At 50.9% G+C, this 12,286-nt stretch overlaps 1 protein-coding gene across 1 annotated transcript in view; it reads right to left on the minus strand.

The window, feature by feature from the left end:
• Positions 1-660: 660 nt before the first annotated feature.
• The window catches only part of MTCL2 (microtubule crosslinking factor 2), a 72,419-nt gene continuing 60,793 nt past the window's right edge, over positions 661-12,286 (minus strand). The window contains exons 13-15 of the mRNA XM_055544979.1: positions 12,130-12,200; positions 9,054-10,407; positions 661-6,459 (exon numbers count right to left, since the gene is read on the minus strand). Of these exons, the coding sequence (XP_055400954.1) occupies positions 6,307-6,459; positions 9,054-10,407; positions 12,130-12,200 (1,578 nt within the window). The 3' untranslated portion in view covers positions 661-6,306. The remainder of the gene's footprint in view (positions 6,460-9,053; positions 10,408-12,129; positions 12,201-12,286) is intronic.

Here is a 12,286-nt window from a genome sequence, read left to right on the forward strand (position 1 = left end):
GGACAGGCAGACGGACGGACAGATGGCCAGGGACAGGAGGGAAGAACCCAAGTCAGGCTGCATCTGCTTTACAAACAAGGCTATGCGGGACTGGGCAGGATAGGGGAGGTCCCAGTAACCTCTGCCAAATCCCAGTGGATAGTGCTGGGCTCCTGTCAGGAGGCTGTGGACGGAAGAAAATGGGACTCAAGGGTGAGATGGGGGTGTCTTTCTGGGCTGGGGGTGGTCACTGGACCAAGCCCAGCCTGAGGCATTGGGGAAAGGTTCCCCCTTCAGTGTGAGAAAACAGAACCCAGGAAATACAATCAGATCTGAAAGCAAACATCAAGAGTTGGGAGACTGCAGACACAGGAGGATGGGGATGTGAGCCTGAAGGGCCAGGAAATCCACAGGAGGCCATTCTGGGAGGGCTGAAGGGGGTGGGTGCTACAAAGAAGCCCAGGGCTCAGAAGAGGAAAACCTGGCCATGGGTCAGGACCACTCAGTCTGCTGGTGGGAATCAGTCAGAGAAGAGGAGGCAGAAGGAGGGGAGGCTTTGGAGGAAGGTGATAAAACAAAGGATGGATGGGTGGTGGGAAGCAAACAGGCTGAGCCCAGAGAGAAGACAGGGTTCAGCCAAGATCAGGGAATGGTAGGTGGGGTCTCACTCACCCCTGGGAATGCAGAACCTGCTGGGAGTCAGGAAACCTGAAATCTGGTCCTGACTCTGCCTCCGGTTTGCTGTGTGACCTTGGGTGAGGAACTCCCTTCTCTGGGCCCAATTCCTCATCCAAAAAAGTGAGGGGTTTGACAAAAAAGGACCAACACTGTGTGATTCCACTGAGAGTACTTAGAATAGGTAAATTCATAGAGACAGAACGTAGAATAGCGGTTATCAGGGGCCTGAGGGAAGGATGGGGAGTTACTGTTTAGTGGGTACAGAGTTTCAGTTTGGGGTGATGAAAAAGTTCTGGAAATGGATAGTCCTGATGGTTGTACCACTGTGTGAATGTATTTAAAGCCACTAAAAGGGCTAAAACAGTAAGTTTTATATTATGTATTTTGGGCCACAATTTTTTAAGAAGTGAGAGGATTGGTCTAATTTATTAGCCTTTCTGCTCACTAAGACTAGTGAGGGCACTAGGGGACAATGAGCGTGATCGGACCGCTTTAGATCAGTGTAGAACCTTACGTTTGCCCACGCAGACTCACAGGCACAGTATTGTATTTGGTCCCCAGCACCGCCATGTGAGGTAGGATTTCTTCCACTTTGCAGCTGGAGGAACAGAGGCACAGACTAACCACATGCTCTGGGGTCAAGGTCATTCAAGTCGGTGGCACTTTATTATTATTTTTAAAATCAGTTCAGTTCAGTGACCTGGAAAACATCCTTGCATTTTAGGTTCATACCACAACTGACTTAGTGGCCTTTGAAGAAAGGACGCATGCTCTAAATTAGCATAAGAGTTTGCCTCCTGGGGCAAATATTGTCATTTCCCTTGACTGGATGATGAGAGTCGTGAAAGTTGATGTGCTTCCCTTTTCACCATGGCTGCCAGGAAACTCCAGAGTAAAATTTAATTGCAGGATTATGGGGATCACATCAGATAGATATGTGTGTGTGTGTGTGTGTGTGTGTGTGTGTGTGTGTGTGCGCACGCACACGCACTTAGTTGCTCAGTTCTGTCCAACTCTTTGCAACCCCATGGACTGTAGTCCTGCACTCTCCTCTATCCATGGGATTTTCCAGGCAAGAATACTGGAGTGGGTTGCCATTTCCTCCTCCAGGGGATCTTCCCAACCCAGGGATCAAACCCATATCTCCTGCGTCTCCTGCGTTGGCAGGAGAATTCTTTACTCACTGTGCCACCTGGGAAGATAGATTTGGGGAATGATAATTCCTCTTGCCTTTTGCCTTTTTTTTTTTTTTCTGTTGTCTTAATGAACTTACAATTAAGATTGTAAATTGCCTTTTTGGAAATTCTCAGCATAATTAACCCAAATCAGAGCTGGGTTGAGGACCAGGTCCCCTAATTCTCAGCTCAAGGCTCTTCTAAAGATATAACACCGTGGTTATTGGGCTTAAAAAAGATGGCCTAATTGGAGATGGTGAAGGACAGGGAAGCCTGGCGTGCTGCAGTCTATGGAGTCATGAAGAGTCAGACATGACTGAGCAACTGAACAACAATAGTCAAGGCTGTGAACATCAATGGTATACACTGGTATTTAGGATCTCTCTGGGAGTTTGTTGGATATGCAGATTCCTGGCCCTCTGGGGCGAGGTGGGGGCCAAGAAGCTGCATTTTTGACATGTCCACAGAGGATTCTGATGCAGGGGTCCCCACACCACCCTCTGGGACACACAGGTCCAGAGATTCAGGGTAGACTGGTTTTATGTCTGGGTTGGGCAGTGGCATAGTCTGGGTATTCTGCACCCACACAAAGCCCCCAGTGGAGCAGCAGGTCAACAAGGGACAAGGTTGGACTGAGGGTTCCAGTGGACCTAGGTTCTAGTCTGAACTTGATGACTTCCTAGTTAGGTGACTCTGGAATGAGACCTGTACCTCAGTTTCCTCATCTGTAAAATGGGAGCACTAAACCCTGTCCTGCCAAGGTTGCCTCCCAGAGTTAGCCTGTAGAAGCCTGAATGAGATGTGGCAGGGGAAGCAATTTCTAAATAGCCATGTGCTCTAGAAAAAGTGTCCAGGGACTTAATTATTAATGAAGAGGTGGTGAGATTGGGGGGCTGATGAGCCTGGAAGACTGGCAAAGCTGGGGAGGGCATTCTAGATGGGAGAGGAGAGGGAGGAAGGCCCTAGAAGTTGGATGGGCAAGAGGAAAACAGGCCATGTGATGAAACCATGAAAAGCGGATGCAGGCAGGCAGGAGAGAGCCATGTGGCAATCAGGGCACAAAAGGGTGAAGTCTTAAACCCTCAACTTTGTCACCTGGGAAAGCAGCTGGTAGAGGAGCATCCCTGGGGAGACCAAGGGAAGGGGCCGTTTTCAGCAAGACCTCTTAGAAGGGGTTTTTTAAATTGGTCAGCCTTTGGTGGGGACAAAATTGGAGGGGAGAGGGCTGCCAGGGTGACAGGGACTTGAATATTGATACTTCATGCATGCAGGATCTAGGGGCCACTGACGTGCCAGAGTAGTTTGATTTTCATTTCAAATACAGACATCATTGCCCCCAGGAGGGTCTGATTTGGCTGTGGGAAGAGGTCAGATGTCAGAAACACAAGATCATCCAGTTTGGGGTCAGTCGTGCCAACTGGTCTTCCATTTCCCCTCAACCAACTGGTGCCAACACAATGGATCCAAGCCTAGGGGCCTGTAGGGAATTAGGACCCCAGGGTTCCTTGGGACTTTGGCTGAAGAAAACAAAGATAGAGGGAAAGGAGAGAAAAAAGAGGGACAGAGGGTGAGGAAGAGAAGAAAGTTGCTGGGAGTAAAGAGGCAGCAAAGAAGAAAGGGGAAAAGGGCAGTGTTCCTTCCTGGGACCTGGTGCTCCTGGGGAGTCCTCAAGGTGGGCCAGGCAGTTTTCTGCTTCGGGAATGTTACCAAGACTTAAAAGGCATTTGAAGGAACAAACAAACTTAGAAATTACATTCCAAAAGAGTAGAGAGTTTTTACAAGACAACCCCCCACCCCAAAAAAAGAAAATACAACCAGTTACTAATTAAAATGCTAAAACCCAAATCAAACCAATATTTACATGTAACATTTTCAACCCCATCAAGCCCCATGTCCAGAGGCTTCTGTAGGAACAGTGATGAGTGACCTTGCCCAGTGGCATGCAGGAAGCAGAAACTGGGACTTGACTGAAAACCAAGGTCTGAGGCCTCTGACCCTGGCTGAGGGCTGGGCAGCCAGGCGCTAAGACAACGAGAACGCAAGGACAATCTTGGATGAGAACAATGATGGTAAGGCTGAGCAGCCAGCAGGGTCCAGGTCTCGTGAGGATTCCTCCCCAAGGCTAGAAGTACAGCCTCCCTGGCCCTCTGCAGCCCGGGGAGGTGGCAGAAGGCCTCTGGTAGCTTGTGGCCTGGTGTGAACCCCCCTCCCTTGGAGATGGCATTGGAAGGGCCCCCCTGACCTCTTGGGTGGGAGCACTGGCATCCCAGAGGGGCCTGGCCCTTGGCTCCACTGACCTGCCTGCTCTGCCCACACAGGTCACTATGGTATGAGGAAGTGGCTGGTTGTACTAACGTGACCCCAAAGTTCTGCCGATAGGCAATGGAGATAAAGGTATTTGGGTAACTGGTCCAGGTGCCCCAGAAAGGGCAAGACTGAGGGCTGGTGGGTGGGAGCGCAGAGGTGTCTCCTGAGTCCTGGGGGACACACTAGTAAAGCTGCCGGCTTTCAGGCTTCCTGATAGAAAATTCACAGATAAGCCACTTTATCCTGACGTTTGCATTCTGAGCCCCCAACCAGTTACACGCAGATATGCAGGTATGTGTGCAGCCAAAATGGGTTCACTGGCAACAGGGGGAGGCCCCCTGCGTTCCCCTGCCCTGTCACCGCTGCAGTGAGCCGTGCTGCAATCCGTCCGATGGCTCAGACAGCTCACATGCAACGGGGAAGGGTGGGCAGTGGGGTTCGGACTGAGAGACGAGCCTGGAGAGTCCGTAAGGCTAAGGAGAGAGGCTGGTGAAAAGGCTGGAGGCTGGTGAGAACTGAGGCAGGCTGGCAGACACTCTCAGATCCATGTGCAAAGCTGCAATAAACAACATTCTCGAAGTTCAGTCCTGTTTTCCTGCGAGTTCTCACTTAGGGAACTTGGAGAGATCTCCATGCTCTTGATAAAAGCCTTAGTAATCTGTGTTGGACTCATTAGAAACCAAAAAAAAAGGTGTCAGAAGGAGGGAGGAAAATGAGAAGGAAAATGGGAAGTGATTGGGAAGCGGTGCTGCTGGTCCAGCCCTCTGGCCTGTCTGTGAGTATTTACAAACTCACGGCTGGGGGCCGGGCAAGTAGCAGGTGTGGAGCATAAAAGTGGTGCTCTGAGGCCAAAGGGTCAGCAGATTTGTGGGGACCTCTGCTGGGGCCCCATCCAAACCTGAACCAGGAGACCAGAGCTCGCCTCCTGAGTTGCCTTGTCCACAGAGAGGACCCTGCACCCATCCATCGTGTTAAAGCCTTGCATTGTCCCAGTGATGAGTGTACATGTCTCAACCTCCAATAAATTACCTTAGGGACTTTGGGGTAAATTAAATTATTAAAATAAAGTAAAACCACCTTAAATATTTATAGTAAGAAAAACTCAAAATAAACAACCTAGGCAAGAAATGTGTTTCCAGGCCCCAGTCTATTGCCATGTCCCGGGGCACCGGCCTCGTGGAAGGCTCCTGGGCCTGATCTGGCCAACTGGGAGTCTCTTTTTGGGAACATCTTTGCCCTCCACCAGCTGCAGGATGTAAACACAGTGGAGATGTGGCACCCCTCCAGGGTGCTGGGGAAGGAGCCCTCAGCAATCAAGGCAGTGGGCAATTAGGCATTTATTTATCTGTGCACCAGGTCTTGAGATGGACTCTACCTATGTCTGTCCTCAAGGAGTCTCCTGGGAAGGCTGGGGTCCCCCAAGTCACCTTAACAAGAAAGGTAGTTCCAGTGGCCCCCCGACCCTGGGTCCCGCACATTTCTACCTCACGTTCTAGGTCTTGCTGCATCTGAGCTACGGGCAGGGAGATCCAGGGCCCCAGGATTCCAAGCAGATACCTGACTGTGGCTACTGCCCTATCATATCCCCTAGAGCTGCAGCAATCCAGAGCAGCAGGGCTGGAAGGAGGAGGCGGCGGCGGCGGAGGGAAGAGAGGGATGGGGTGACGCCCAGCTCAGCTCCACCAGACACCCCACGTTGAGCCCTAGAGCAAAGCCTGTTCTTCTCATCGGTGTTTTCTCCCCATGAAGAGGGATGTGGTTGGCTGGGAACATCTCTGTGAGCCCTTTTCCCTGAGGCGCATGGCTGGAAGTAGATCCTTTCCTTGGCTCTTCTGAGAAGTGGGTGTGGGTGGAACCAGGCAAGGCTCTCCCAACTTACGACCCAGGAATCAGCTCTCAACGGATCTCTCTGGAGACGCTTCTGAAGCCCAGTTTTGGTCTTTCTCCCACTCGCTGCCTTCCCCTGGGAAGTCAGAGATCACCACCCAGCAGTCAGCAGGAGACCCCGCTTTACCTGCCTGGGAAAGTGCTTCCATGGCAGAGATGCAGCCCTCCAGGGTGAGTGATGCAGGGAGCTTGCGGGCCCCAAGCGTCTTCTCCTCTCCACTGGTTCCCTTCGGCTGTCCAGGGACGGGGGCTGGTCGAGGTGAGGAGCTCCGCTGCTCTATCACTCGCTGGGCGGGGCTGCCCGCTCCTCCCCACCCCAGCCAGACTCTGAAGGGTGCAGCCTGCACTTGGAAGGAGAGTGGCGGATGGCAGAGCGGGATGGCCGGGCGAAGCAGGAGGCGAGAGACTGGGTGCTGCAGTCACACACTGCATCCTGTGGGGAGAGAGAGAGAAGTCAGGAGGAGCCTGGAGGCACTGACTGACCGCCCACCCCGGGACTGGGTGGCCGGCCAGGCAAGGAATCTGGACTCAGCTGTGCCCCAGGACCAGTTCCTAGGAGCTGTAGCCCCTCTTTGAACCAATTTTAAAAACGTATTTTCTTCCATTAGAGCAGTAATAAACGTTCATGAATAAAACAGCAATGAGTGTTCATAAATAACGTTCCAGGGACTTCCCTGGTGGTCCAGTGGTTAAGAATCCACCTTCCAGTGCAGGGGACTCGGGTTCGACCCCTGGCCGAGGAACTAAGATCCTATATGCCGCGGGGCAACTAAGCCCACGCGCTGCAGCTAGAGAGAAGCCTGCACACTGCAACTAGCGAAAGCCTGTGTGCCGCAAAAAAGACCCAGTACAGACAAAAAAGCAAAACAAAAAAACCCAAACATTCCAGAATATAATAAACTCTGGAATATACATAAATTCTGGAACATAACCTTTACCAAAATGATCTCAACTCCTATAGTTTACTTTGTAATCACAAAGACATGAATACTTTTTTGTCATTATGTATGTCCAGATCTCTTTCTTTTTAATGGCCACATAGTATCCCACTGAGTGGAAATAGCTTAATTTATTCATCCAACTCATTTTTTATGTGTTTTAAGTAGTTTCTAATTTTTTTTTACTACTACCAACACACAGGGATAATGGTTAAAAGTGCTGCTATACATTATTTACAATTGCCAAGATATGGAAACCTAAGTGTCCATCAATAGATGAATGGATAGAATGCTGCTGCTAAGTCACTTCAGTCGTGTCCAACTCTGTGCGACCCCATAGACGGCAGCCCACCAGGCTCCCCCATCCCTGGGACTCTCCAGGCAAGAACACTGGAGTGGGTTGCCATTAATGCTACTCAATTATTAAAAAAAAAAAAGTAATTTTGCCATTTGCATTACCGTGGATAGACTCAGAGGGCATTACACTAGGTAAAGTTAAGTTAGACAGGGGAAGACAAATATTGAATGACATCACTTATATGTGGAATCTAAAAAATACAACAAACTTGTGACTATAACAAAAAAGCATCAGACTCACAGATATAGGGAACAAACTCATGGTTACCAATGGTGAGAGGAAAGTAGGAAGAGGCAATATAGAGGTAGGGGATTAAGAGGTACAAATTATTAGGACTAAAAATAAGCTACTAGGATATATTTTACAGCACAGGGAATATAGTCAATATTAATAATGATTACAAGTGGAGTATAAACTTTAAAAATCATGAATCACTGTATTACACACCTGTAACTTATATAATATTGTACGGCAACTATACTTCAAAAAGCACCAAAAACGTGCTGCTGTAAAACTTGATTGGTTGGTTCAAATTCCAGCCCAGTTACTTACCAGCTGTGTGACCTCGAACAAGTTTTTTAACCTCTCTGAGCCTTGATTTTTTTCTCAAAGTCGTTGTGATCAACTTTGATCTCAGCCCAGATGTTTTCCTCAAAGTCTGTTGTGATCACAACAAACTGTTGGCATAGTGCCTAGTAAGTCTTAGCAATTTTTATTAATAATGCAATACATTTCTTTATATACATATCCACCTCTGTAAAAATTTCCATCGGCTACATTCTTAAGAGAACTACTGGATCAATGGGTAATAAGCATATTTTACATACTGAAAAATGTTTGGGTCAACCAACATGCAAAAACAATCAGCTTTGTATTACTGGTTTCATGATACAGTTGTGGTTATGTGATTATGATGATTAATTTTGTGTCAACTTGACTGGGCCACAGGTCCAGACACCTGGTCAAACACTATCCTATTTAATGCTACTCAACTATTAAAAAATATATATCTATCTATTAAAAATATCTATCTATTAAAAAAAAAACCACTATCCTGGGTACTTCTGCGAGGATGCTTTTGACTGAGATTAACACTTAAACCAGTAGACAGGGTAAAGCTGCTTGCTCTCTCTAACGTGGGTGAGCCTCATCCAATCAGTTGGCGTACTGAACAGAACCCAGAGGCTGACTCTCCGTGAGTAAGAAAGAATTCTTCCTGCCTGATGACCTTTAGACTGGAACTACATCAGCTATATGTTCTGTACTGGAACTATAACGTTGGCTCTTCTGTTCTCAGGCTTCTGGACTCAGTCTCTCTGTCTCTGTCTCTGTCTCTCTCTGCACACACACACACATTCTCACACATGCATAACCACAAAGCCTACTCCCAAGTTTCTCCAAGGAACTCTAATATAATGGCTATGTTCAGTTTGCAAGAATTCAATAAGCCATATTTTTTACAGTATGTACATTAAACTAAAAAAGGTTTTTTTAAGTTAAAAAAAATAGGAATAAATATTTTAAAGGTTTGTTTTTTTTTTTTTAATGTAATGCAGCCAGAGAGTACAGGGAAGTAAAGCACTCATCATATACTCTTGGGGGTTCTAGAAACTCAACAAAGTCTTTGGAAAGGAAATTCAGTAACACTTATCAAATACTTTAACAATTTACCCATTTATAAGCCAAATTCACCTCAAAAGAAAAAGGGCACCTCGCCCCCAACCCACCTACCTCATTGGGAAGGACCGTGGCTCCATCTCCATCTCGAGTGATACCATCCTTCCCCACCTGCGGAAGCACGGAGAGCCTGGCCTCCTCACTGCCGCCCGACTTGCCCACCTTCTTGTTCAGGATCCTAGCCATGCCCTCGGGTTGATGGTAGCTGGCGGGGGAGAGGGGCTCTGGCTTCTTGGCGCCCTCTTCCCCAGCCACGGACGCCGTGGGGCTCGGCGCCCGGCCGCACACGTTGCGGAAGAACTCCTGCACGATGCCGTACTTGGGCGGTTCAGGCTTGGCCCGGGCCTCGGACATGCCAAGTTTCCAGACCGACTCCGTGCTCCCCGAGTGCTCCACCACGCTGAAGAGGCTGGACAGCCCGTCATTGATGTTCCTCAGCACAGGGCTGTCCCTCGTGGTGGTGGAGCGGGCCCAGGCCGAGCCGTTCTGCTTGCCCTGGTGCAGGTTCCACAGGCTGCGGTCCTTGGCCCCGTCCAGCTTGGACACAGAGCGCCTCTGGAGCTTGGGCGAGCCGTACTTGGGTGAGCAGCAGGGCCGTTCGATGCGCGCGTGCACCTTGTCCAGGGAAGATGAGATCTGCTTGCTGCGCACGGACACGAGCGAGGAGCCGCGCGGCGACCAGCTCTTGCCGTGCAGGCTACCGCGGGGCGGGTCGGTCTGCAGGCCCACGCTGACCGTGCGGATGGTCTGTGTGCCCACACTGGCCACGCCCACCGTCTGGCTGGACGTGCTCTTCACCTTCCGCTCCAGCGAGCCCGAGCGCATGGCCTGGCGCACGCAGTTGGTGATCTCCTTCATGTCGTCGCTCATGTTCCCCGACATCTCAAAGTCATGTAGGGCTGCAGGGAAGCCAGGCCCTGCCGCCGAGGGGCCGCCCCCGGAGCCCCCATCCAGGCGCTGCCGGGAGAAGTTGCAGAGCCAGCGGCTGTAGGAGCTCTCGGCCAACCCGTCCGCCTCGGCCGACTCTTTGGGCTTGGCTGTGGTGAAGAGGAAGCCCGGCTCGATGATGATCTTCCCCTCCCTGTCATGGACCACCGGGACGCCTAGGCGCCGGGCCACCGGGGGGCTGTAGTACACGCGGATGCCCGTCTTGTCGGGTGCTGTGTAGCTGCGTTGCATCTGCCTCCCCGCCGGCTCCGGGCAGCCCAGGGCGCCCAGGCGGTTGCAGTCACGGGGCGAGAGCCCTGGCTGTTCGGGGGCACCCTTCTCCGGGTCCACTGGCTGGGCGCCCACGAAGGCAAAGGCAGGGCTGTTGGGCAGCTTTTTGCCCCGGGAGGCTTCCCCAGCGAGGTACGGGGAACAGTCCAGCAAACTCTCAAACTCCGACATGGAGGAAACAGATTTGGTCCTGGGGAAGAGCAGAGAGAATGGCTGAGTTAGTGGAAGATGCCTTATACAGAGCAAGCACTCTGGTCTTCCTCGCTGGTCCCTGCGCTTCACAGGAGCTGGGACCATGACGGTCCTGCTCATCTCTTGTGAAAGATGCTGTTGGTGCCCTGCCTCTCACTCCCTCCACACACACACCCACATGTGCAGTACTGCATGCTCCGAGCACCTGCCATTCTCCACCTGAGGGCTTTTTTTCTGTCTGCAGAAGCATACTTGAACTCTACCCAGTTGTTGTTTAGTTGCTGAAGTCATGTCCAACCCTTTTGTGACCCCCATGGACAGTAGCCCACCAGGCTCCTCGGTCCATGGGATTCCCCAGGCAAGCATACTGGAGTGGGTTGCCATTTCCTTCTCCAGATCTTCCAGACCCAGGGATGGAACCCACATATCTTGCATTGCACGCAGATTCTTTACCACTGTGCGGAAACTAAAAATTTCACATGATGTATAGACATAGCCATCAACAAACCACGGGTGGGGTTTGGTAATTTGGTACCAGTCCCCAGGTCCCCGTAGGTGTGAGAACTCACGCTCCACTCTGGCTCCCAGCAATGTTGTGAAAAGCTCCACCTGCCCACGTGTAACCTGGTTGATAACACCTCCTTTAGAGTGCCTTCCCTTTCCTGTCTCACTTCCAGACTTTTCCTGGAATCCCCTCCCAAATGTCCCATTTGCACTCAAATCCTTGCCTGAAGGCTTACTTTTGGGGGAGCCCAATCTAGGACTTCCCAGGTGGCTCAAACAGTAAAGAATCTGCCTGCAATGCAGGAGACCTAGGTTCAGTCCCTGGGTTGGGAAGATCCCCTGGAGAAGGGAATGGCAACCCACTCCAGTATTCTTGCCTGGGGAATTCCATGGCCAGAGGAGCCTGGCAGGCTACAGTCCATGTGGTTGCAAAGAGTCAGACACGACTGAGTAACTAACAACAAATAATAATACGATCTAGGACACCACTTAATCTCTGGCCCAGACCTGGTGTGCGTGCTGTCTGATGACTGTAAGTGCCACGCGACAGAACTGCACACGTCAGACCATTCAGTCCTCGGACAAGTCTGGGGTCGCAGTTCCCGTTACCCCATAGGTAGAGATGGGAAGCACAGCACCAGGGCACAGAGCTAGAACCTGCAATGCTAAAATTCAAATCTCACATCACAACTCCAGAGCCACTCTCCTTCCTGGGGCTCACCTGGCTTTGGGCTGCTCACATGGTCCCTGTGGGGTTCTGTTACCCCAACTCTCTTCATGGGTTTCCTAATGGTGGAGACATGGTCTTGAGAGCCCCGGGGGGTTCCCTGGCTATAGCACAGGGCTGGGCCCAGAGGATGATGCTCAGTACTACCAGGAATAGAGGTCCAGTAGGACTCTCCAAACTCCAGAGACAGGAAGAGCCCCAAAAGGAGCTAAACAGTTTCTTTCCCAGCTAGGATACGCTGGGGCCCATTTTCCATGACTAGAATAAAAAAAATCTCAGGCTAGCACTGCTATCACCCAAAGTTTCCCAGCTCCTAAGTGGCTGGGGTTCCATAAAAAACATATCCCCATGTTCTCTCAATTCAGTGGAGGTGCAGTGCTGGGCACGTGGAACAAAGAAGAAAGGCAAAGTGGCAGGCCAGACCGCAGGCCGGGGGCTGGGGCAGGGGGTGGGGCTGGGGACAGGGCAAGGGGAAGGGGCTGCCAGCACCTCTTTAAGCCGGTTCCCCCAAGCTCAGCTTCAGAAACAGCTTCTTTGTCATGGATCTTTTCACTGCGGGTCTGTCATGGAAGAGAGACAGGAAAGGGTCAGTCTGGCCACAGTGTGGGAACTGGCCCCAGCCCCTCTGCCTGAGTCTCCTCCTGTA

Source organism: Bubalus kerabau, chromosome 13 (assembly GCF_029407905.1).
Source record: "Bubalus kerabau isolate K-KA32 ecotype Philippines breed swamp buffalo chromosome 13, PCC_UOA_SB_1v2, whole genome shotgun sequence".
Lineage (NCBI taxonomy): Eukaryota > Metazoa > Chordata > Mammalia > Artiodactyla > Bovidae > Bubalus > Bubalus kerabau.